The sequence below is a fragment of the Silurus meridionalis genome, chromosome 7, assembly GCF_014805685.1.
Source record: "Silurus meridionalis isolate SWU-2019-XX chromosome 7, ASM1480568v1, whole genome shotgun sequence".
NCBI classification, from domain to species: Eukaryota; Metazoa; Chordata; class Actinopteri; order Siluriformes; family Siluridae; genus Silurus; species Silurus meridionalis.
Genome location: NC_060890.1, coordinates 10213155 through 10238092, shown reverse-complemented (window position 1 = coordinate 10238092; position 24938 = coordinate 10213155). Strand labels below are relative to the sequence as shown.

At 37.8% G+C, this 24938-nt stretch overlaps 3 protein-coding genes across 5 annotated transcripts in view; 1 reads left to right on the top strand and 2 right to left on the bottom strand.

The window, feature by feature from the left end:
- Positions 1-4902: 4902 nt before the first annotated feature.
- kif20bb (kinesin family member 20Bb) lies at positions 4903-18254 on the bottom strand. 3 transcript variants are annotated; one of them, XM_046854742.1, is made up of 29 exons: positions 18029-18254; positions 17839-17947; positions 17605-17694; positions 17383-17502; positions 17138-17276; positions 16871-17055; positions 16725-16785; positions 15262-15459; positions 14899-15010; positions 14691-14762; positions 14448-14597; positions 14182-14344; positions 13527-13793; positions 12615-12751; positions 12405-12534; positions 12069-12273; positions 11913-11974; positions 11673-11792; positions 10462-11570; positions 9009-9147; positions 8813-8935; positions 8676-8709; positions 8370-8495; positions 8153-8262; positions 7305-7496; positions 7128-7202; positions 5871-6009; positions 5653-5789; positions 4903-5402 (listed from the first exon to the last, which is right to left on the bottom strand). In XM_046854742.1, the coding sequence occupies exons 2-29, from the start codon at positions 17941-17943 to the stop codon at positions 5295-5297; spliced, it is 4608 nt and encodes a 1535-aa protein (XP_046710698.1). In that variant the 5' UTR covers positions 17944-17947; positions 18029-18254; the 3' UTR covers positions 4903-5294. The 3 variants fall into 3 exon arrangements, with proteins under 3 accessions (XP_046710698.1, XP_046710697.1, XP_046710696.1); XM_046854741.1 differs by having other exon boundaries at positions 7305-7499; positions 18096-18254; XM_046854740.1 differs by having other exon boundaries at positions 7305-7499; positions 18029-18253.
- Positions 18255-18436: 182 nt separating this feature from the next.
- Positions 18437-23086, top strand: rpp30 (ribonuclease P/MRP 30 subunit). Its single transcript, XM_046852987.1, has 11 exons — positions 18437-18652; positions 18772-18827; positions 18912-18968; positions 19056-19121; positions 19208-19276; positions 21199-21288; positions 21491-21607; positions 21703-21732; positions 21847-21884; positions 21967-22046; positions 22581-23086. Exons 1-11 carry the CDS (start codon positions 18571-18573, stop codon positions 22694-22696), a joined length of 801 nt encoding a protein of 266 aa, XP_046708943.1. The 5' UTR covers positions 18437-18570; the 3' UTR covers positions 22697-23086.
- Positions 23087-23242: 156 nt separating this feature from the next.
- Positions 23243-24938, bottom strand: part of ankrd1b (ankyrin repeat domain 1b (cardiac muscle)) — a gene marked incomplete at its 5' end in the record, with an annotated part of 9599 nt that continues 7903 nt past the window's right edge. Inside the window, 3 exon segments of the mRNA XM_046853895.1 lie at positions 23243-23666; positions 24735-24833; positions 24922-24938. The exon segment at positions 24922-24938 is cut by the window's right edge and continues 82 nt beyond it. Coding sequence (XP_046709851.1) covers positions 23568-23666; positions 24735-24833; positions 24922-24938 — 215 coding nt within the window.

Genomic DNA, 24938 nt, shown 5'->3' with positions numbered 1-24938 from the left:
TGGCAAGAACATTAAAGTTTAGCTTTGTATTTGCTTTCTAGTGCAAAGTTTGTTGTCCTGAAAGGAATGTAGAGGAACAGCTAAATGCAGGTAAGTTCAGTGACCTGTGCCACAATGCAACGTGTAGTGCTAAAGGTAAAACGTGGCTGTGGATTTTAGTGTACAATGTGAAAATGGTGTGAGGGTTGAGGGTTGGCTTTCAGGTCTAGCACTTGAGTGCTATTGGGGGTTTTGGGCAAATGGATTTGTACTAAGATGTTGGGGATAATTCATTTATTGAAAGTTTTACCATGCCCATAAAATATAAATCTTTGTAAAAGGTGTAATCTAGTGTAAAACATTTCACAGGTATTATTCAACTTACTCTTAGTGTATAAAAATAAACAATGAGGTACAGAATTGTTTGGTGAGTGTAGTAATTATAGTCAAAACAGCTGATAGTAGTGTTCACATGCACTATTTTCAGCAGATAATTTGCAGACAATTTCACACCTTTTTATTTCACATCAAAACCAGAACCACAACCAGAGCAGAATATCAGTCTATATATATAAAGAGTGAGTACACCCTTCACATTTCAGCAACCATTTTAGTATATCTTCTTAAGGGACAATACTAAAGAAATGAAACTTTATTACTTGATTTATTTTAGTCAGTGTGCAGCTTGTATTGCAGTATAGATTTACCGTCCACTGAAACTAATAAACATACAGCCATTATTGTCAAAATAGCTGGCAACAAAAGTAAGTAACGTGATAACAGCTGTACATCATGTAACCATGCAAGGCCACACATTTTATTCATCATTTTCATGTTTTTGTCTGCTTGACAAGACAATACAAATTTGTGTATCTTTTATTAGTGCAGTTAAAATTTGGTGCTTTAAATACAATTCTCTCATTCTGACCACCGGATGTTCAACTTTTGAGAATTAGAACTGCTGCTCTCCACAAAGATGGCCGAGGCTATAGGAAGATCGGTAACACTCTGAAACTGAGTTACATTACAGTGGCCAGGGTCTTACAGAGTCATACAGAGGTTTTATAAGACGGGTTCTACTCGGAACAGGTCTCACAGGGGTCGATCAAAGGCGTTGAGTCCTCGTGCTTCGTGCCAGTTGCAGAAACTGACTTGTTCACTACTACACCCTGATAAGGAGAAGAAGAAAAGACCAAGAAAATTGTATTTTGCCTTGAGTCAAGCACGGTGCTGCATGAGTGCTGCTGGTACTGGGGAGCTGCAGTTCATTGATAGAAACATGGACCCAAACATGTACTGTGACATCCTGAAACAGAACATGATGTCTCCCTTGTTGTTTTCCTTTTTTTCCTTTTTTTATATTGAGCACCCGTGGGGCATCCTCAAGCGTAAGGTGGAGAAGCGTCATGTGTGTGTAAGATACAGCAGCTCCGTGATGTCATTATTGAGGAGTAGAAAAGGACCAGCAACAACCTGTACAGCTCTGGTGAATTCCATGCCCAGAAGGATTAGGGCAGTGCCAGATAACAATGGTGCTCACACAAAATATTGACACCTTAGACAAAGTTTTGGCATGCTCACTTAGGGTGTACTCACTTTTTATGGCAGTTATTTTGACAATAATGGTTCTATGTTGAGTTATTTTTAGAAGAGAGCAAATCTGTACTGCTATACAAGCTGCACACTGACTGCTCTAAAATACATATACAAGTTTCATTTCTATAATATTGTCCTTTGAGCAAATATAATAAAACGTTTGCTGAAATGTGAGGGTGTATTAGTAACATTATAACAATAACAATAACAATATGTTAATAACAAGGTCTGATTCACGTAGATGTCCAGCAATGTCTGTCCAGCTACCATCTCCAAAAACACAGGCCAAAATGGTTCAACTGGTACATTATTGTCAGCTTATAAGTGCTGGTAGAAATGAAAACAGCTTCTCAGCATCCCAGATTTGCTATAAAAAAAATCACAACAAAATACAAGGTTATTATAAAATCTCACATTTCTTTGATTAATAAGGAAGATAGAAAATAAGTGGAAAAGACGACCTACAGTTTGCACAGTAGGAAAGAACGACTGCAGCAATATGTAATTGTGTGAAAATGCCATTAGATGGCAGTATAATCAATTGCTACATCTCTCACAATTTCAAATCAAAATACCATATACTGTAGTTATTCTAACCTGCTGTCAGTATGTACAAACACACAGGTTTATGTGAAGGATGTGGTTGCAAAAAATAAAGTTTTTGGCAACAGGCTACTATAAGTTACAGCTAGTCCAGTGTTTAAAAAGGTTGGCAAATAGTAATATAATCTGTTTATTAAGCAAATAGCATAAGGACAATTACACATTTATATATATTTTTTATTTTTTACATGTTTTTATGTATAAAGTGTTGCTCTACTGCTGAGTTTTCCTCCCATAATCATTATGTGCAACACCTTATTAGTGTGACTATATTTTAGACATGAATGGTACAGAGTTCCTAGATGTTTAGTAAAACTACTTTAATTTTTAGAATTGTACTGTCATACCAGTAGCGCGAGATGAAAAGAAAACATAACAGTATGACAACAAATTTGTAGTTGTTAGAGTATAAAATGTTAGTATTTCATTCCCATCTAGGATTCTTGCAAGACACTTGTTTCTATTAGTATAAGGGTTTATAAAGGGACACAAATTAATGTCCTCTCCTGCTAAGTGGCAATTAATTGTCCCGTCACTTCTTATGTGGCCGTGAGCTAAGCTTGTCTCGTAATTAGGGATTAGTAATATTATTAGAAGCAAGGCTTTAATTGTTTTGTAGCTGTGAGAAAGGTAAGGGGGATTAAAGGACATGATGTTCATTCTATTTTGTCAGCAAACCAAAGCTCAGTTTTGTCACAGTTCCGCTTGTATTTGTTGGACACCAGATATTTACAAATAAACTGATATCGATTGCAGAGTATGTATTAATAAGAGTATTAATATAATATTCAATCACACTGATGGAACAAAAACTAAAAGATTGTATATATATATATATATATATATATATACAGTGAGGAAAATAAGTATTTGAACACCCTGCTATTTTGCAAGTTCTCCCACTTAGAAATCATGGAGGGGTCTGAAATTGTCATCATAGGTGCATGTCCACTGTGAAAGACATAATCTAAAAAAAAAAAAAAAATCCAGAAATCACAATATATGATTTTTAAACTATTTATATACAGCTGCAAATAAGTATTTGAACACCTGTCTATCAGCTAGAATTCTGACCCTCAAAGACCTGTTAGTCTGCCTTTAAAATGTCCACCTCCACTACATTTATTATCCTAAATTAGATGCACCTGTTTGAGGTCGTTAGCTGCATAAAGACACCTGTTCACCCCATACAATCAGTAAGAATCCAACTACTAACATGGCCAAGACCAAAGCGCTGTCCAAGGACACTAGAGACAAAATTGTACACCTCCACAAGGCTGGAAAGGGCTACAGGGAAATTGCCAAGCAGCTTGGTGAAAAATATTCATTATATTCTATTCTATTTTTAATGAATGATTTGATTAATGGCTAAATGAAAGTGTAAGATATGGAAAGGAAACAGACTCTCTGGTGTAGAACATAAGCTTATTTTTGGAATGAAATTTTTGTTCTACATTGAGCCTCACAAATGTTAGTGTATCTACAGTATAATAGATGGTAGTTCAGTGGTTTAGTTGTTGGACTATTTGGAGGAGTGTGAGTTCAAATCTGGGGTCTGTCACTGCTATCTATCTATCTATCTATCTATCTATGGGCTGTCAATAGATTCAAATATTTAATCATGATTAATTGCATGATTATCATGAGCTAACTTACGATTAATCACAACTTAATCACACATTTATATCTGTTTTAAATGTACCTTAAATTGAAACTTAAAATTCTTAATAGCAAATAAATGTGTTTTGCGTTTGTGGATTTAATTTAGCATATTTTATATTTATTAATTTATATTTTTTAACAAAAATGGTTAAACAGATACATGTGATGCATTAATCTTGTGTTATCAAAAGTAGTGCCACTAAAATGAATGTGTGTTAATTTTGACAGCCTTAATATATATATATATATATATATAATTTCTGCTGAGCAGTTATGGGCTTTGCTATCAGTGAAACAGTGTGTAGTTCAACATAGAAAATGATTAACACTGGTCATAGCATCTAAAATGAAACTTTTACACCATCTAGTTAATCTTTACATTTCTTAATGGTTTTCTTTATTAAATATAAATATGAATGAAATAGCATGAATAAAGTCCTAATAGTGGTATCAAATAAATAGATACTCCTCTTTACACATTATCCTACAATATACAGCACAATGACACTTATTTCCCCACTCTGTAATCTACATAAGCATAAATGAATCCACAGATGCCCCTTCACCATCCACAGCCTCAGCTGATCAACCCCCATGGCAGAAAGATTATGTCAGCTGATACATCAGTAAGTGAGTGGGGCAAAGGACAAAGCCAAGTAAAGTGTCCTATAAGAAATGCATTAAAAACTTAAAAATAATCCTTATAGATACCTCTACTAAATAAATGGGGGAAAAAAAAAAAAAAAAAAAAAAAAGTACCTGAATTCATATACTAAAAAAATAAAAATGAGTTAAAAATCAAGCTAAACACTTTTCCACACACATTTTATTAGATAGTTATAAGCAGACGAATGCATTTGTGACCTGTTTAGTACTAAGGGCATAGATCAAGGGGTGCCTCCTCTAATTGATTGCTTACTCTTTTAAGGTGACAACCACCTCCGTCCATTGACGGTACAAACAAATGTCCTAAACACAGCACACTGAACCTCAGTATTCGAACTTGCACATCCGATACGATTCAGTGCTGGTGATTATAAGAAGAATGACACTTTACACCACTCATTTTCATGAGACTGCTTTAATGGTTTTGTTTTGGCCTGATCAGAGTCTATTACAGAACTAACCACAAAAGACCACAATCCAAATCCCACAAGAGCACCTGAGCCGATGATGACATTTTGAAATACAATACAATTTGTTTACTATTGTAAACAACTTATTTAACTTCATTAAAAAAAAACGATGTAAAGAAAAATAGAAAACATTTTTGTACTGTAGAACAGTGCAGTATTCAAGATCGACCATCTATGAAGCATATACTGTACATACACACAAAAATAAAAAAATTAAAATCACATATTTACAGAAATATGCACAAAATATTATAGATCAGAGCTCCCTCTTTACTAAAACATCCAGCAGAAGTTCACCACATGCAAATAAAGGTTACCCTACCAGAAATCTGCTTGTGGGTGAACTATTTTCGCAGTTCTTGTTCTAAGTTTTCTTTTAATAATGAGATGATCGCTTTCTTTGTTGTCTTGATTGATTATGATGTTCTGAGGGAAAAAAATAATGATAAAACAGTATTATAGTCTGTATATAAATACACTGCATGTTCAAATCTGCTATGTAAGTGTATGTAAAACGTTAGGGCATAAAGCTCATTGCTTTTATCTTAATCAGAAAAAACATCATTAAATATTAATTGTTAAAAGTAATTGCCATGGTGTTGTTTAGAGTATCAAGTTACATATGAAGGGTACCAATAATTCTGGAGCATACTGTCACTCATACAACACTACTCACCGGATGTGATGGAATGTCCAGAGGGGATGAGATCTGCGTCTTAAACAGCTTGCGCTTCGGTCTCTTGGGTTTGTTGCTTGTCTCTGTGTTTTCTGGCGCTGGAGATTTTAAAGCAACCTTTGCCATGATCTTTTTAGCTGTGGAGAAAAAGAGGATCAGCACATGTAAAGATACGAGCAAATGCTCAATACTGGTGTCGATAGAACTAACAAATTAACCTTTACTCCCCAGGAGGGTCGGAGAACTTTGGATGAAGTCGCCAATCTTCTGCAGAGTTCCGTCCTTCCTGCCTTTCAGACTAATGGGAGAATCATTTGGCTTCGATTGATTGGCCTTTTTAGGGAGCACTGTGGGGGACTTACAGGAGAAGAAGAAGAATTGACACATGGATGACCTGAATCAAGAAGCTGACTCAATATTGATCCAACATTTTTAATATTATCAAATTACTGAGAAGCAACCTCAGACCAACACACATCCACAGATTTATATGAACAATATATTTGCACCAGGACACACCTGTGAGATTTATAAAAATTTTTAAAGAAAGATCCACCACACACACCATCATCCGTCTCCATACTACTCTGTCCTCTATATCTGCCTTTTTTCAAACAAACTACCTGTATGTCTTCCTTCACCACATCCAAAAACCTCCTCCTTGTCCTTCCTCTTTTTCTCCTGCCTGGTGGCTCCATCCTCAGCATTCTCTTACTGATATACCACATGTCCCTCCTCTGCACATGTCCAAACCATCTCAATTTCGTCCTCCATGCGCTGTCCCTCTGCTAAACTCTACTAAACTCTCTTCACCTCCACTACACTCTTACTGTACTCTTCCTTCAGAATCACCCCTACACCATTTCTCTTTCCATCCACACCATGATAGAACAGTTCAAACCCACCTCCAACGTTCCTGGACTTACTACCTTTCCACTTGGTCTCCTGAACACACAACATATCTACCTTTCTCCTCTCCATCATATCAGCTAGCTCTCGCCCTTTACCCGTCATAGTACCAACATTTAAAGTACCAACCCGAACCTCCACTCTCCTACACTTCTCCTTTTCCTGTTGTCTCTGTAGACGTCTTCCTTCTCTTCTTCGAGCAACAGTAGCACAATTTCCACTGGTACCCTGTTGGCTATCAATACCTGTGGTGGTTATTGGGAACCTGGGCCTCGACCGATCTGGTATGGAATTCTAGTTTGTGATCCGCATATTTGATTTGGCACATGTTTTACGCTGGATGCCCTTCCTAACGCAACCCTCCCCATTTAATCAGGGCTTGGGACCAGCACTAAGAGTGCACTGGCTTGTGCCTCCCTAATGGCTGGGTTTTTACAATAAATGTTAAATGGTTTTGGTTAATGCTTTGCTTATGTACATGTACTAATCACAGTTGGGAAAAAAAGCAGCATTGTTTAAAATGATCATGCAGTCATATGTACAAGCAAATTTGAGTAGATATATACCTCAACACAATGTATATTAGTCCTGTGATTTCCTCTCAGCCGCATGTTCTTCCTGTTCTCTGACTCCAACAAGTTCTAGTGAACAGAAAATACCACTGTTGATGCCAATGTTAATGCCAGTGTGCACTAAATATACGTATAACACTGTCTACCTATTTCCCCAATCATAACACAGACCTCAATCTCAGTACTCTTCCTCTTCCTGGCCGTGCGCTTGATTTTGACTGTGACTGACTCCTCATCTCCAGGCCTGCGGACGTTCAAGCGGTCAGGTTTGAGAGGGGTGAAGCTGATCTCCAGCTCGGGTTTGGGAAAGCGTTTTTCTTTTTCGCTCTCGGTGGAGAGCACTGAGGACTCGTGCACTGAAGGCTGCTAAAAAGAAACACACAGGGACTTGAGAACAAACTGATCCAGCACTGCATGTGCCAGAATTAAAATATGAGTGATCTGGGATCAGAGCCGCATAATATTTATTAACACATAAAAGATTCACAAAATCCTGTCAGCTCTTTCAGTCTGCCAAGTTCCACAGAGGAAACTCTGCAGTTGGATTTCCACATTTGTGCAAGAATACAAAATGAGAACATGATCACTGAACTCCCGATTCTTTGGCATTTGCAATTAGAATAATTAAAATCTATCAGACTGTGTGTATGTGTGTGTTCTCTCTGCGGTGGACTGGAATAATTCCCTTGCATTAAGTTGTTATTTTGCAAGCAAATTTAATCACAGTAACTAGGCAAAACACTAGAGAACAAGCGGAACAAAGACATTTAATGAATATTCAACATTCATTTGGTTTTAGAACGCCTTTACAAAGCACCACTACATCTCTTGGCAATATAGTAGTGAGCTTTGTCGCTTGGTTTTCTCTGCTAGCCTCTGGGTTTTTGTGAGAGACAGCTTCTGAACAGTAGATAATGGAGGGATAGATTTCTTCAATTACTAGACCACTTTTAGAAATTCAGCTTAATAAGGCACAAGTTGAATTAACATGAAGTGAATCTAAAGTCTGTTACACCTACTATCAAAACCTTGGACGTTTTTTCAGTTTGTTGCTTCTCCTGGTGTGAAGGATCAGATACGCCTTGACTCCCACTGTTTCTTTGACAGCTCTCTTTCAGCTTCACAAGTTCTGGGAGAAATCATTACATATTAGTCGTCTATCAGTGAATGGCCCATCAGTGCAAAAAAAATAAAAATAAATAAAAACACATTTCAAAAACATGACAATCCTGTTACCTCCACTTAGCGATTTAATCTCATTGAGTCTGGCTTCCAGAAGTTGCTCTTGTTCTGTGCGTGACCGCTTTTCGTCTGACAGGGTGAGGCGCATTTCTTCAATGAGCTTTTCCTTGGCCAGAAGCTCTGCATGTAAAAATCAAATAGCAACTGATAAGTGATGAGTTCTTGCCTTATTTTATGTATTAAGGCTTCAATATAATACGGGCGGATTAGCAAACTTTATTCCACACCAGACGTGATAACCATTCCTTAGGTTTTATTAAAGGTGCGATAAAATATGAGCAGCTAGTTATAAATGATTACCTTGAGTATCATAGTCAGCTTTGTTGGCTTGTTCCTGTCAAAGATCAAAGAAAAAATAATAATAATAACTAAGTAAACAGCCTTAATAAAATTGTGATAAAATCACTAAGGCATTGAGATTGCAGAAAACTGCTCACAGTCTTCAGTTGTTCGATAATCTTCGCTTTCTTGGCGACGGCGTTCAGAGCTCGATCCTTGTCTTTCTCCAAATCGCACAGCTTCTGTTGCAGTGTTCTGACTTCTTCAGACAAAGACACAACCTTGCAGGAAAAAATATTTATTTGAATAACTTTTTGACACTCTGATCATTTAGCCCAAAGTACACAGACTTACCTGTTTTTGCAGCTGCTCAGTTTCAGCATTGCTTTCTTTCAGCTGAGAAAGCAGATCAGCGATACGTTTCTCTTTCTGTTCCAGATCAAGATTTAACGTCTTAATTGTCTCCAGTGCTTCATTTACCTGTTTTCTCGATCTATTAGGACAAAAGAGACAATAAGTACGCAGGGCTGCTACAGATTTTTTTTTATTCGTATATTGTCACTACATGGCTAAAGGGATGTAGACATCTGATCACAAGCACACATATTTATATTGTTAAACCATCTCATTCTAGATTTACTATTTATTTGCTTGTTATTTGCTTCTACCCTTCTAGGTAGTCTTTCCATAAGATTTTGGATCATGGCTGTGGAGATTTGTCCATGCAACTACAAGAGCATGACTGAGATTAGACTGATGGTCAGAACTCTAGTTCCCCCAAAGCTGTTAAGCAGGGTTGAGGTCAGGGCTCTATGCAGGTCACTTGCACCAACCTTAAAATCTTTATGGACCTCACGTTGCACACATGGGCATTCTCATACAGGAACAGGTTCGAGTCTCTTAGTTCCAGTAAAGGAAATTTGTAATGCTACAAAGCATACAAAAGACATTCTACAAAATCTTTGTGCTTCAAACTTCATGAACTTGCTCATAGGTTTACATTTATATAATTTGGCAGACACCCTTATCCAGAGCGACTTACAATTATCTCCCATATACAACTGAGCAATTGAGGATTAAGAGTCTTCTCAGGGGCCCAGAAAGCAGTTTGGGGGTGCTGCATTCCATTTTAATAACCATTCCACACTGCACATTCATAAATAAGAATAAGCTCAAACACAGATATCAAAGTTCAAGTTCCACCATTGGTCTAAATATTTTTTCCACCAATGTTTGATAGCAAAAACTGAGGAATAAAATGAATTATGATTATCGTTGAACTCGTGACCTTGTTCAGAAGTCTAATGCCCAAGATGGTCAAAGTGTCTACCTAACTTTGGTCATATAGTAAATTAATAAGGAAAACCATTATCCATCCATTGTAATAATTTCACACTACACATTCAGAAATAAGAATGAGCCCAAACACAGTTCAAGTTTCATTTGCCAAAATTAATTCCCACCGATGTTTGATAGCAAAAACAGCCAAATAAAGTGAATCAATTATGGCACACAACTCACCACCATTTTCAAACTTTTGATTTTTTTGCCACAAAAGTGCTGCTGAAAATGTTTGTATAGAACAAGGTATAAAAATATAAGAACATCTCCAACTCACCAAACCCCCTGCAAATTTGCCACTCTATCAAATCATATATACATGATCTGGTATTTGTGTGCGAATGGTATAGCTGTATTATGTGGTATGTACAACTAACCAGAGCCTTTGGTACCAGACTGGTATGCAAATGTTAGTGTTTAGTGTACCAAAGGTTCCAATACTTGTGAAAAAGTGTTAGCAACTTACTGCAATAGTTCCTGAGTTTTATTCTCCAGCTCTGCATTCTTTTGAACAAGGCTACTCTCCACATCCTTTCTCCTTTTTTTAAGAGCGCTCTCCAGACATCTACCGCTCTCCTCCGCCTGGTCCAGTTTGTTCTGAGTCAGATGAAGTCTCTGCTCCAGATCTGCACAATTAGCCTCTTTCTCTTCCAGCTTCTTCTCTAGCTCTTTAACTCTCTCAGAGTGGTGTTTAAAGGCCTGCTGTTGCTTCTCCAGGACACCCAACTGCTGTCTAACCCCATGCAGCTCTGTCTCCAGTTCAGAATGACGTCTCGGCATCTGCTCCACAATCAGCCTCTCTGCTTCATAGCTACCGAGCAGATGTTCATGCTCCTTTCTCTGAGCACCTAGCTCTTGCTCAAGCTGATTGCACAGAGTCTGCTGCTGGCTCATTTCCTTTTTCACCTGACTGACTTCCTCCTCCAGGGCTGTGATCCTCCTGCTTTTCTCCTGAGAGGCGGTCATCATGGTCTCGCATTCTCTACGGAGAGCTGTGATGGTTTCCTGGAAGGCACACTTGTTTGTTTGTTCTTCTAAAAGCTCTTTGGAATTGAGTTTCTGGTGCAAGTTCTCATTCTCCAGCTTCAGGGATTTGATCATCTGGGATTGCTCAGTTGCCTCGTTTTCATACTTTTGGAGAAGAGCTTTAGCTTTTTGGAGCTCCTCAGAAAGCTTGGCTGCCTCCATGGTCTTAACACTTAATTCGGCTTCCATGGCTATGAGCCTGGACTTCATGTCAGTGGCTGCTTGCTGGAAATCACTGAGCTCACGGGCAAGTGCTTTGCTCTCAATTTTCAGTTTAGTCGTAGACGCTTTTTCTAAATCAAGTAAAGAGAAAGCAGATTCACATTCATGAGCTTGTTTTTCTAGATCTTCGGTGAGCTTCTTCAAATTTTCATCAAGAGAATGCCGTTCACGCTCGAGCTCGGCCAACAAGTCATTTTTCTCTTTGAGAGTTTCTGCAAGATGTTGAATTTTCTGGTCTTTGCTCTTCTCTTCACCATCATTGAGCATACACTTGCAGTTATTTCTATAGTTTAAGATTTCCTCTTTAATAGTGTTGATGTAGGCTCTCTGCAGAAAACCACAGAACATATCATCAGTGCATTTTTATTTTTACAAGATTAAGAATGTCACCTTTATTTTCACCCATTGTACAGGTACACTAAAACTTACATCTTCATCAGCAGCTTCAATGTTTTGATCCAAAGCAGTCTGAAGCTTGGAGATCATTTCATCTTTTTCTTCACACATTTCCATAAGTTGCTGATTCCTCAGCTTTTGATTTTCATAATCCTATTGGACCCAAAAATACAAAAAAATAAAATAAAATGTATTACATATACATATAACACCTCTTTAATATCTATAAATATTTTAACCAGTATATAATGGAGTGCTTTGAATTCAACCAACCTTTTTAACTTCCAGCAGCTGGTCATTAGAATTCTGTAAACAAACCTGCACTTCTTTCATTTCTGTGAATAAAATGTCGACACAGTCAAAGAGGGGGAAAAAAACCCACTGATGTCTTCCATGTCAAATAAAACATGACTAAGTGAGTAAACTCACCCTTAGTTTTATTATCCAGGAGCTGGCGGTTTTTAAGAAGCTCTTCTGCCATCTCCTCTAGCTGTGTCTTTAGCGTGCTGACGTCTCCGGGAGAATGCCCCCTACTCTCCAGACAAGACTGCGCTGCCTCAGCATCTCTCCTTATGTTAACCAGGTCATTCTGCATCTCTTCAATCATTCCAGCCAAGAATACCGTTTTAGCCTCCTGGACAACAAAAGTACATATTGCTTGATAGTTTTGCAGCCTAAAATGTAATTGTGTGAAACAGAATGTGCGCGCCTGAAAAAGAAAGAAAGAAAAAAAAAAAACACCCAGGACAAAAATTCACATTATACCTTATTTCCCTCCTCAGCAGAAGTCGTGGTTGCCGTCTCTGTGTCGTTTTTGTTGACTAAATTCTTAAGTATTTCTAATCTCCTCTCAGCTCTTTCTTCAGCTATTTCCTTCTCTCTCTGAAGACGTTCGCTAAAAACACAAAAACGTGTTGTATTATAAGCCAGCTTTATACAGATCTATGATATGATATAAAATAACCAGTGCCTTACTTGTAATCCTTTTCCATATTGGAAAACAGCTCCATGAACTCTGTGGTAACCTCTTCCCGGATTCGAGATTCTATGGCCAGTTTTTCAGATTGCTCCTTGGCGAGTTCTTCTTTAAGCTCTTTAATCTTCTGCTGTAGCTGAAATGAACACAGAAGTGAAGACAGTAAATCAATAATGCACAAGGTATATCTTAAGCAGTGGTCACACTGGATTCAAATGCAGCTTGGTTAGAAAGCCTATTTACTTGCATAAAAGATCAAGAGGTAAGCAAAAAAAAATAAATAAATAAATAAAAAAGAACTTCTAGTACTTGTAAAAGAGCAGTTTCACCTTCATCTATTCCAATTTTATGTTTAAGAGCATTCCTATAGATTTTAAGCCTGCAAATTGGCTAAACATGGATCTCTGTGCCAATAGAAAACAAGTGCGGAATCCACCCCCAGTAAAATCACTCAACAAACAAAATAAATCAGGTGCCTTAAGCTGTTAGTGTAAAGAGAAGCACATTTTATAATACCTTTCTTGATTTTATATTTTTAAACTATTTGACAGAGGACTGAACACTTCAGTTGCACAAAGATAACCTGATATTCTTAGTCTTATTTATTCATAACACTGTTGAGTTTTGTAAAATTCTGAATAATTCAGTATTTCTTCTAAAGCCACACCTCAGAATACCAGAACACCTCCAGAATGTCCATGGCTGGAAAACTAATAAAAACCCTAGTGCAATGGACTAAGCTTTTTGAACCAACAGGCCACCTTGACCTGATTAGTTGGAGGTCTAAATCATTCGTTCCTTTTTCTCCTGCTCAGGATGCCTGAGGATCCATAAAGGTGGCACAATTTTAGAAGAATTATTTTATCTGCATGCTGCCTTACAGTGTTTAGACAATATCAGACACCCCGTACCTCACCCAGCTGTTCATCTTCTGCAGCTTCTAGCACAGTTTTTTCCGCCATGCTCTCCTCAGCACTTTCCTCTTCTTCCTCCTCATCTACATCCATTTCTTCATCATCCTCATCCTCTAGCACATCCTCCAGGCTTGTCTCCCACCCAATCAAGGTGCTTCTCCTGGTCCACTCTCTCTTGTCCACATTGTTGATCATCATGGAGACTTCCCTGGCAGATTTCTTGGGCACTACACTTAAGACTGGTTTGGGGTTCAAGACTACAACCTGTAAGGTGGGTGAACAAAAGCAAGTATAGTTCTTTAAAAAGTTCTGATTTCAGGACAATAAAAGTGATGCGCTGATTTCTAACACAATGACCTTGAACTTGACATCTAACTTTTACTGCAGAAAAAGATCACACTTCTGCCAGATTAAAAGCAATAAATAAGTCACCATATAGTTTGCGAATGGGGATTAGTGGCATACAATGAAGTTTTCTAGATACCTAATCAATGGTTGCATTCAGACAATATTAATATGATGTTTATTTCTGCATCACTCTAGATGCCAAAAAAACTTTAGTTTCCTGTCACTTTTAAGACTCTTGTGTTTATATTACATCAGTTATGTGGTGAAAAAGAAGCAGGAAAGGAGAAACTTGAGCATGGCTGACCTTCTGAGCCAAAGCTGAGAACTTGAGGACGTTCAGCGTTTCATCGTACATTGAAGCACACTGGTTGATGTTAACGATCATGCAGGCTTTTCCGCGCCCGCAGAAGAAGCCCTGCAGGTAGTGAGTGAGTTTGCTTTCTCTAAAGGGGATATGCTGCTGGAACCTGCCCGGAGCAAACCCACGATATTTTCAGAATTCAATTCAAACTATGATCAGTCTTTACTATTAGTAATAAGGATTTAAGAATTGAGAGATGTGAGACTCACTTTGACTGGGTCTGACTCAGTCTCAAGGCATTCATGCATTTTCCTAAAGTTAACAACGATGTGTTAATGTTCCCGGCTTCTTTTAAGCGGTCTCCTCTGTTTTGGGTTTTTGCACATCGTTCTGATCCGGCCAGATCACACAGAGACAACCTGGAGAAATTAACAATTTAAAAATAGTCACATAATCCCTAATCAGGAACAGAGATCAAAACTGATTGGAGTACTAATAAAGTCCATTCATACTCGCTTATCGTCTGGACTCGAGGCACACTCATATCTTCAATTCTCAGAATTCGGATGGAGAAGATACTATGGCTAGGGGGAAATAAATACACAAAAAATGTAAAAACATATTAAAAAACCAAAACAAAAAAAAACAATATTTCATAAAATTTGCATACCGAGTCTGAAATGTCAGTGTACTAAGAAAGCAAAAACAAATGAACAATACCTTCTGCTTGAAACACTATTGAGCTTTGTAGATGAGAAGCTCTGGTTTTTCCTTCCGATCTTTAGAACTTTGTAAGCTTCATCTGCACTGTTTACCTGAACCCATGTCAGATCTGTAAAAAAAAGAAAAAATTTTAAATGTTTAATATAATGTTTAAAACATTTTAACATTTGCAGTTGCACAGTTTTGCATGAGGCTTTTCCTCTACTGTAAATATACTACATCATCATCAGCAGCAGCAGCAGCATCCATCTGGTAAGTAAATGAATTTTACATTTATATTCAAGATTTGCATACTATTTGGAAAAGGAAAAAAAAAAAAAAAAAAAAAAAAAAAAGAAGCAGACAAGCACAACTCATTACCTTTGACAAATGAGTTGCCTTTGACATCCTGACACAGTCGCAGTACGCTCCTCCTGTGGGACGTATTTGAGATAAAGTCGAGCAGGTCGTGAATGTTCTCGTTGTAGATCTCGCAGAAGGAAACCCACACTGAGAATTTTACATTGGAATCTTCCTCCAAACAAAGACTGTCTTCATCCAACTCACCAAAACTTGAACCTAAAGCAGGGAAGATTGGAAATGAACATAAAATTACTATAAAACATGATACGCTTCAGTTTTCAGATCTTTCACAAAAGATCTTCTTCTATTAAAACTTTCTTTCAGCGTCTCCCATTAGGGGTCACCACAGCGGACCATCCGCATGTTTGATTTGGCACATGTTTTTACGCTGGATGCCCTTCCAAACGCAACCCTCCCCATTTATCTGGGCTTGGGACCGGCACTAATGCTTGTGAAACCCTAATGGCTGGGGTTGGTTCCCTGACCGGGGGGTCGAACCCGGGCTGCAGCGTTAAAAGCACCGCATCCTAACCACTAGACGACCAGGGAACCTAAAAGATCTTCTTCTATTAATATTTTTTATTTCTATTGTGGCAACGGGGGTGTGGCCACGCGCCGGTTTGTAAATGGAGGGAAGGCCGGGGAAGTCAAGAAGTAAAAATCACACACCTGATGGGAATTGGTCTAATCTGTGTTCTCTTTTGCAGTGAGCAGGGGCAAAGAATAAGAGGAGTGAGAGAAGGGTGCTGTGAGAGAGAGACGTGTGTGCGCGCGTGAGAAGGTGAAAGTATTCAATAAAGAAACCTGGTTAATCTGTAAATTATTGTTTTGAATTGTCTTGTCACTGTTGATGAATATTTTAATCTATTAACACAAATGGTTAATATATAAATGAATTGCTCTCAGTTTTGTTTTTCCCCAAGCATAAAGCTGCACATCTAGAAAGTCCCTTTTTTCCCACCACAACGGGGAAAACCAGGGCTTTCGGCAAACAAAGAGAATTGCTGATTTGTACAAATCGGATAATAGATACATACATTAAAAAAAATTAATTAATAAATACATATCCAGTCAAAATATCTTTAGACACACAAAAAAAAAAGAATGTGTCCAGAATACAGAACCAACACTTTCCAATGACCTTCTCAGTCTCCAGATTTAAATCCTACAAAAATATATGTTCTGAGCTAGGCAGGATGGTCTTCTACGAGAGTTTGAAATGTTCATTAAGATTCTATATAAGTGTAATCAGCCATAGTGCTGTTAGTCTACAGATGAAGAGTGGCTCAGAGAAAACCTTAACACTATTAGGTATTGGCCAGGGTTTAGAATAAATTAAAGAAATATCATTCAACCGTTTGAACTGTTTCTTTTGGCTAATTTCTGCAAATGCACATCTGCAAATCAGTCCTGGTGCAGCCAATAAAGATCCTCAAATCTAATTAAAATGGAAATACCTCTAAAAGTATTTTAATACTCACCCTCAAGCAAGGTGCTGCAAGCTGAATTTGAAATGCTGGAGGAGCTTTTTTGCAAATCACTCTAGAGGAGAAAAGTTGATTTTCTTAATATGATATCGGTTACAACGTTTGCAAATAAAATCAACCACTGTCCACATATAGCGAACCTCTTTAAATCTTCGTAAAAGGTTTTTCTTGATCTTGGCATCTTCTTCCTGCTGGTCTCTGGTCAATCTGGTGTAGTCGACGCAACGGTGGGGTTTAATGTTGTTCTGTTCATAAACTCGCCCCACAATGCTGTTAAAGATCACATTCAGTGACCTGGGCAGAATTCCTCCATCACTCTCAGGACCTTACAAATCAAAGTGAATACATATTATGCATGTATAATTCACTGCAGAAGAGCCGTGTCATGTTTTGTAACGCCATCTCACCCAAAAACGTGAACGTCTTCCCAGCATTGGTTACACCGTATGTGAAGATTAAAGAATTTTCTCCCCCCAGGACGTTCTTTACAAGAGCTTTTGTTGTTCCATCAAATATTTGCCTTTGTGTCGTTTCCGGCCCAAACACCTGAGAAATGAGTTCGGTATAAAAGATAATATAAGAAAACAGGAAATCCTTTCAAATAAATCAACAATAAATATTATTAATATATTATGCAGCAAAATATGTGCACCTTTGAAAACTGGAATCGCTGTGCAAGTTGGGGTCCCAGTTTTTCACTCTGTCTAGCTGTCAGTGATAATCTCGGGGCTTTTAAAACCACAGTGTCTGGGGGCTCGACTGAAACACAATCCTGTGAAGTGAAAGAACCGTTATAACATTTCTATAACGTGACAGTGAAGACGATGCATTCTTCCATTTCCATTATTGAGCCCAAAGCCACAAAACGGTTTACCTGTGATTCATTAAATTCACTTTCGCTGGAGGTCAAAGGACGTATCCGTAAGTAGACCTGCAAGTGTTCCTTCTCCACGAATACAGGATCCTGCAGGGAGACAGTGAGATATTGTCGTCTCCAAGACCACGATCAAGTAAATGGCAAAACAAATAAATGGGGGGAAAAAGCAACACAATAAGCCCAAGGCTGGTCGAGCTGATGGGACTATTCCGATCAAGGATGCAGTGTTACCTGAGATGCAGGTATTTTGGAGAATTCAGAGAAAAGGTCTTTTCTCAGGTCTTCAACAGTTACCGAGCCCACTCTTTCGGGTTTGTAATTCAAGCAGGACTCCATATTTCTGAGAAATAAAGAAAGTATATCTGTAAATCAGGGGGTTAAATGACACCAAAAACAAAACATACCCAAATATCCCACATACCCTGTAACTGCAGCTGCTTTACTGTATGTTAGCACTAACGGAAGCTACACAATAGCTTTAATCATACCTTTTCTGAAGCGACCTCGTAAACAAAATAAAATTTTTTATATACGATATACATCCGATCTAACCCTTATTTCCGTGTCCCTGTTTATTACAATGTCCGATCTCCCTATTCAACCGTTCGTACTGAACCTAACAAAAAAAAGTCCCTTGTCACCGCCGCATTTACAAAACCCGCGGTCTTCTGTTTAAATTCCACCAATCGGATTATCCCGTCGAGCCGAAAGGCCTCATGGAAGCGGAAGCGCCGCGCTGTAGTTTTATATTCGCTTGTCATGTATGCAATCTGAAGGAACCACGTGCCGCGTAAAAACTACATTTCCCAAACAGTGAACGTCTAACCACGTTTTTATATGGCGCCCATGTCTGAGCTGTATAGATTGTCAAGCCGCGTTGCAGTGTAGTTTTAACGCATCCAAACGCTTTGAGAAAAAAATCTATCATTTACATACAACATTTTGAAGAGTTTTGCAACGAAAATGTCGGTATATATGGATCTAAACATAATCGCAATCAGCGACAAGACAAAACTGCAGAACATTATAGAAACAGCTGCTCACCGTAAGTTTGCTCTTCATTAGATTGATAGCTGGACAGGCAGCTCAGGCCATTTCCATGTTTCACAGCATATCCTGTATGAGATCCACACTTAATCAAATATTAATTCTGTTGTTTTTCAGTTGGTTACTCCACAGTTGCAATAAATTATGTAGTGGAACCACAGCAAAAGAAACAGGTAATCTATTGTTTCTTCCCTGCCGATGGAATAATTGTATTTGAGTAAATTATTCATATCCTGTTATTTTGATATCTGTTGCAGCAAATTCCTAAGCCACTATCTGTTTCAGAGCTGTGTGAGAAACTCCCCATAGTTCAGGTGATTTATATACAGTCTATAAATTATACAGTAATAATAATATACAGTATAAATATATACATATTTTTTCACCCTACAAACACACAGGGGAAATCCAGACCAATTAAAGTGCTGAACCGGTTGACTGTGGTGGCCACTGATGCCTCTCACTTTGTAAGTTCATATAAAATGTAAATCATAACGAAAAATAATAAAACAGAGATGCCATATCTTATACTATTTTGTGACTTTGACTTTAGAGGCCGTCCAATGAATACAAGAACTTTGACATTTTGGCTGTGTTTCCCAAAACAGAGAAACTCTTCCATGTAAGTTTCTGTACATTTTTTTAATTGTTGAAAACTGCATGACCAAAAATAGTAGATGCCATCATCCATATGTGCTTACTGAAAATCCTGTTCCAGATTTATGTTATAATAACCTAATCACTTCTGAGAAGGGTTTGCACATTACACATTACATTTGGTCAGCTTAGCCCGAGCTACTGCTGTTTAGAGGGGATAAGGTCCGAGCTCTGCAGGCCACCTTGGTTCTTCCACACCAAACTTGGCATATCATCTTTTGCTCACTTTGAACAAATGGGCAATGTCTCACTGTAACATGTTTCTAATGATCATTTCTAATGGTTTATAAAGAATCCAAGAACCCTACATTAGCATACAATGACATCCTGTACAATTGTGTGCTTCAAAAGTTTTGGTGAAAGCAGACAGTGTAGGTTTTGTGATCAGGTGTCCACAAACTTTTGGTCGTTGGCATATGTCCATAGAATCTATTTTGTGCTGTACAGTGATATTTCTGCTTAACACTGAGAATTGTGATGGTCTTTATTTATTTGCTCAGCCTATTCAGGAAGTATAGTTTGTTATTTGTCATGGCCGAGCAACTAGCTAGCTCTTTATCACACAACAGCAGCTACTAGACCCTGGAGGTAGAGACACAAGCATCCTTGGAGACCCAAATGAATTTAGCCAATGTGCTATCTGCCATCTTCTCCATACAGAAGCTAATAGTTTGCGATAGATAGATAGATAGATAGATAGATAGATAGATAGATAGATAGATAGATAGAACTTTGTCATTGCATTGTACAGGTACACAGCAACGCAATGCAGTTTGGCATCTACAGATGTGAAAGGTTACAAGATTATGGCATTTAAGAAGTTAGAAAGCTGAATAAACCGTCTAATATATATAAAAAATAATTGACTAGTGTTGCACTGATCGACGAAGGAGAAAGAGAGTATTATCATCTCTCAAACCCATTTTCTGTCTTTTGGACTCCTGGCTATGGATGCCTGCAGCATTGAACTTTCAACTTGTTTTCTTGGTCAGGTGTTGTATTGTTGTGTAGCCAGGAGAGGCCTGTGCAATGGAACACTAGAGATGTATTTTTCTGCTTGTCTGATTTGGACTTGCTAATCTGTATTGACTCAGATGTTGCAACTACTTCCTTTTGTTTGCTTTAGTTCATTTACAAATGTTCAGGAGTATTTTGCTCATCATAACTGGCTCTTTGACAAGTTCCAGAAATGTCACAAGGTGATTGTTTTTTTGCAATAAGAAGCAGGATATAACTAGTCCATGCTGAATGACAGTGTTGTTAGGTTTGTCTCTAAGATCCCAAGTGTTTCATCTCACTTGTTCTTGTTCAGTTTCTTTAATACAGGCTGAGGAATATCAGTCATGCAGACACCAGGACTTGTGAAAAATATCCAAAGTTAAATAATTGAGAGAAGACATACAGACCACCGTGATGATTGTGACCTTTGCGTTATATATCGGTACATGACGAACAAAAACATTGTTGAAGGTCATTCTGTTCTTGGCACATCTGGCATAAAGATATGACAGTCGCAGCATGACAATATGCAAAAAGTCACGTAAAACCAGGTGAATTACTCCTGGTGGAATAACTGAATAAGGGATTTGGAATATGACCTAACACGTGTCGTGTTGGAAAGATTTCTTAGCTTACTAATACCACACTCAACTGTCTTCCTGGGGCAGTTTGTCTGAGGAGTTTTCTATATGGCAGGTAGAAACCTAAGTGCAGTTTTATTGTGTCCTATTAACACAATTTAAAATAGTTTTGAGTAGTATTGATATTTCTGTGTAATTTCAGTCACTTTAAAGTATCTTGACTTTGTAAATATTGTCTGTAAATGTTTTTTCTTTAGATTTTTGTGCTTTAAAGTAGTATAACTCTTTAAATCTCTTGTTTTAACAGGCTGCCTGTATGACGTATGATGTGGACATCATCTGTATAGCAGCGACCGAAAAACAGCCTTTCCATTGCAAAAGGTCCCCAATAAATGGGGTTAGTTAAACAGTGGCGCTCCCATATTTTGACTATTTAGTTACACTATTCTATTTGTGACACTCAGCATCTATTAAACACTAGTAATTAAACAGAGTAACTGTCGAAACAATATTATACACAGAGCGAAATAACATGAAACTCAGGAGGCGTGTTTTTCCCTCACTGTCTTTGCTTTGACTATGAATGTTTACTCTTCTAGGCAATCGAAAGAGGAGTGTTTTTTGAGATAAGCTACACAGCGGCCATCAGAGACTCCACTATGAAGAAATACACAATCACTAATGCTATCAACCTCGTGGATGTGTGCAAGGGGAAGGTGACTAACTCACAGAACACAAGTGTGATTTTAAAATGTGGTTATGAATATTATGAGTTCAGTGTTGGAATAACGTGGAATTTTCACCTTCTCAGAATGTCATTATGGCGAGTGGAGCGGAGACAGTAAGAGCATTACTTCTGTATAGAAACATCACTATACATGCTGTGTGAAAGCAGACCATGCATATAAAAATTTCCTTTAATTGTTTGAGTCTCAAACTCTCCTTCTTGATTTAGGCTCTCGAGTTGCGTGGCCCGTACGACATCGCCAATCTGTATCCTTTACAGTTATCGCTAGTGTTGGATGATGTTTGAGGTCCTGTATGTATTCAGCTTGGTCCTTAATTTAGAATGTAGTGGGCTGGTGTTTGGCCTTTCTGACGGGGACGCTAAAGCTGCAGTCTCCACAAACTGCCGATCTGTTGTCCTGCATGGAGGTAAAATGGTTTGCACCCTATCTAACGTAACATGACTTGTGTGATCTGTTGAAGTGTTTTATGCCTCTTAAATCACAGCGATTTAACTATTACAATTTTTATTGGCTAAAAATCACGTTATATCCGTTTATAGTTACATTCACTGTAGCGGAGCCTCAGTGAAAGACAGTTTAACAGGTTTCTGTTGTTGCTTACATTATAGCATTACATTAAAAACAGATGTTCCCTCACTTTTCCTTGAAGAAAGATGCAGCTTGGACCATAAAAAAATGCAAAGTGCTTCATTTAAAAAAACAAAACAAAAATAACAGATCCATAAGATGTTTGAACGTGCTGGCACTGGAGACTCCTTCCATAATTTTATAACCACAATTTCTTTCTTAGTTTCTTTCTATTCAGAGTTTAACAGACATCATGTGTTAGTACATTCATTCATTGTTGTTTTTTTTTTTTTCTCTTTTTTTTCTTTCTTTTTTTTTTTTTAAATACTGCTGATAAATTAGTCACACATATTGTAATGCTTTTCCATTACAGAGACCCGTATGACAGCTTTGGGGATTATTCACGTGAAAAAGAAGAGCCATCCACCCAGTGAGCAGCCAGATGAAGCTTCTCCAGCTTTAAAGAGAGCCAAAACCGAAGCACTTTAGTTCAGATTTCAAGTCGCATTGTAACAGCAGTGTTTTTATAATTTTGTTGTTGTTTTTTGTTGAGTCTACAGTATTCATTCACACTGTGGTCAGTTTCAGGAACTGCTGCCTCTGTATTGAATCAGAGCTGACATTATTGATCCTCTGATGTGTTTTATGCCTGTGATATTGATGGACACAACACTGATACAAGCACATGGAAATGCTTTGAATCATGCAGTCATTACTCTTGCGATATGTCAGCTCGTAGCAGACGTTTGCAGAGAGGATCAGTATCTGTGCATATACTGGATACGTATCTCAAATGTATAAGATAATAAACCATGAAACTGATGTTTTGGTTTATATTCTGTTATTTTGGTCAGCTATAAATAAATACCATGAAACCAATTGTTGCTGACTTTCTCATTTGTGTAGCTTCTCAATAACAGAAAAAAGCAGATCAGTAAAAAGATTTATTCAGTACAGGTTTGCTGAAATAAACCACACATCAAATTAGACTTAAAAAAATCATAAATATCATTATTGACTATATTTATGCCATGCTCAAGCAAATTACAATATTTTAAAACCAGTGCTGGTTTTTAAGGCTTTAGAGAAATTTTTAGGAAATAAAAAATATGAATTTGTAGTTAAGCACATGTGGGCGAAACCTGCTCTGTAAACAGTACAACTCTAAACTCACATTTCCTTTCGGTCTGCACCAAGTTCTAGTTGAAAAATGTCATTATATTTCACCTTACTTTCCAATAACCTCATAAATATTGTACATTTTTCATTTGACAAATTTGCTCACTACCCCACATCAGCAGCCCATCTTAAATAATCACTTCCTGTTCATCAGTTTTTGCTCAACAGTGATGTTCAGTTGTTACTTATCTTGTGAGTTTTTATTGTGTTTATAGTTGCCTAAAATAGTTTTCGCTCCATTCTGCCACTCCAAAACGCTGTCCATGGGTGATTTACCCTCCTGCAGAAAATAGGCCTTGTGTCAGACTAAGAAAAACATTTACCTTTATTTGTTCAGCAAACACATTTATCTCAGGAAGCTTAGAAAATGAGACAGGAGCTAAGAAAAAAAAAAGCAGGCAGCTAAGCTACAGATGTTAAAAGAGCTGTGTTTCGGTATTGTGTTAACAAAACAAATGCCTGTGAATTCTTTTTCTTTTCATTTTTGTAAATCAATTCAAAATATTTTTTTTATCAAAATTCCTGTGGCATGGTCTTGTAACAAGATCATTATTAATGAAACAGATCTCATGCAAATGTTAACCTAATTGTCAGTAGATGGCGCTGTGTGCATCCAGGACAAAACATGCAGCCGAGGCAAGACTTTTCTTTCGGCTGTGTTTTAGTCATAGGATCACAATCAGTCTATTCATTCATTTTTAATAACATTTATCTTACACAAGGAAAGGGTAAGTCTAGAGGCACAAGGCAGGGAGCACCCTGGAAAGGGGTTTTAACCAATCAAAGGGCATAATCACACATGCATTCACACACTAAGGCAAATTTGAGGGTACAATTCAGCCTACACTAGACTGAGGGAGAAAACCCCAGCAGTATAGGAGAAACATGCAGACTCCACACACATGGGTGGAGGAATTATTCAGACCTCCAACCCCTGAGGTACAAGGCCACAGTCTACCAACTATAAATTAATTCAATACATTTTTGTTAGGATGCATAATGTTTCTTTAATTTACAATAAATATTCGGGGTCACCCAAATGAGGATGGGTTTCCTACTGAATCTGGTTCACCAGAGAGCTTTTACTTGACACATTTACCCCTGGCTTGCTCGTTAGGAATTAAACTTAAAGTGAATAAACTAGGGACAAAAAATTATGAATTTAAAAATGCATATATATTTTTTCTGCAGAGCTGCTTTTTGGTGATATCCATTGTTGTATCATGCAAATAAAATGCATTTGAACCAGACATGATGTAGTTAGTTTAGCAGAATGAGAATTTCCTGCCCACTCAGGTGTACATATCGTTTATGAATCTGTAGAAGGAGTCTTTTTTAATAAACTTACATAGTTCTTCAGTTTCAGATTGGCTCCATGCAACAGGAGCAACTGGATAAATTTGAATCTGTTCAGCCGTACAGCATCATGCATTGGTGTGTCTCCCTCCTACAAAGCAAGAGACCACTGACGTGTCATTTCTAGATCAACAAATATTCTAATGACCGTATAGAAGTGGTAAAGACGTGTGTCTTACTCTGTCTTTTGCATTGA

What these genes read in the sequence shown, in the direction of transcription:
- rpp30 (XM_046852987.1), top strand. Translation starts at nt 18,571, where the DNA reads ATGTCGGTATATATGGATCTAAACATAATCGCAATCAGCGACAAGACA. An exon ending in AGAAACTCCCCATAGTTCAG is followed by an intron (nt 18,969 to 19,055) that starts GTGATTTATATA and finishes ACAAACACACAG; the next exon opens with GGGAAATCCAGACCAATTAA. An exon ending in TGGCGAGTGGAGCGGAGACA is followed by an intron (nt 21,733 to 21,846) that starts GTAAGAGCATTA and finishes TTCTTGATTTAG; the next exon opens with GCTCTCGAGTTGCGTGGCCC.
- kif20bb (XM_046854741.1), bottom strand. Translation starts at nt 17,943, where the DNA reads ATGGAGTCCTGCTTGAATTACAAACCCGAAAGAGTGGGCTCGGTAACT. An exon ending in AAACGTCCAAGGTTTTGATA is followed by an intron (nt 7,500 to 8,152) that starts GTAGGTGTAACA and finishes GTTTCTTTTTAG; the next exon opens with CAGCCTTCAGTGCACGAGTC. An exon ending in GACCCTCCTGGGGAGTAAAG is followed by an intron (nt 5,790 to 5,870) that starts GTTAATTTGTTA and finishes TTTTCTCCACAG; the next exon opens with CTAAAAAGATCATGGCAAAG.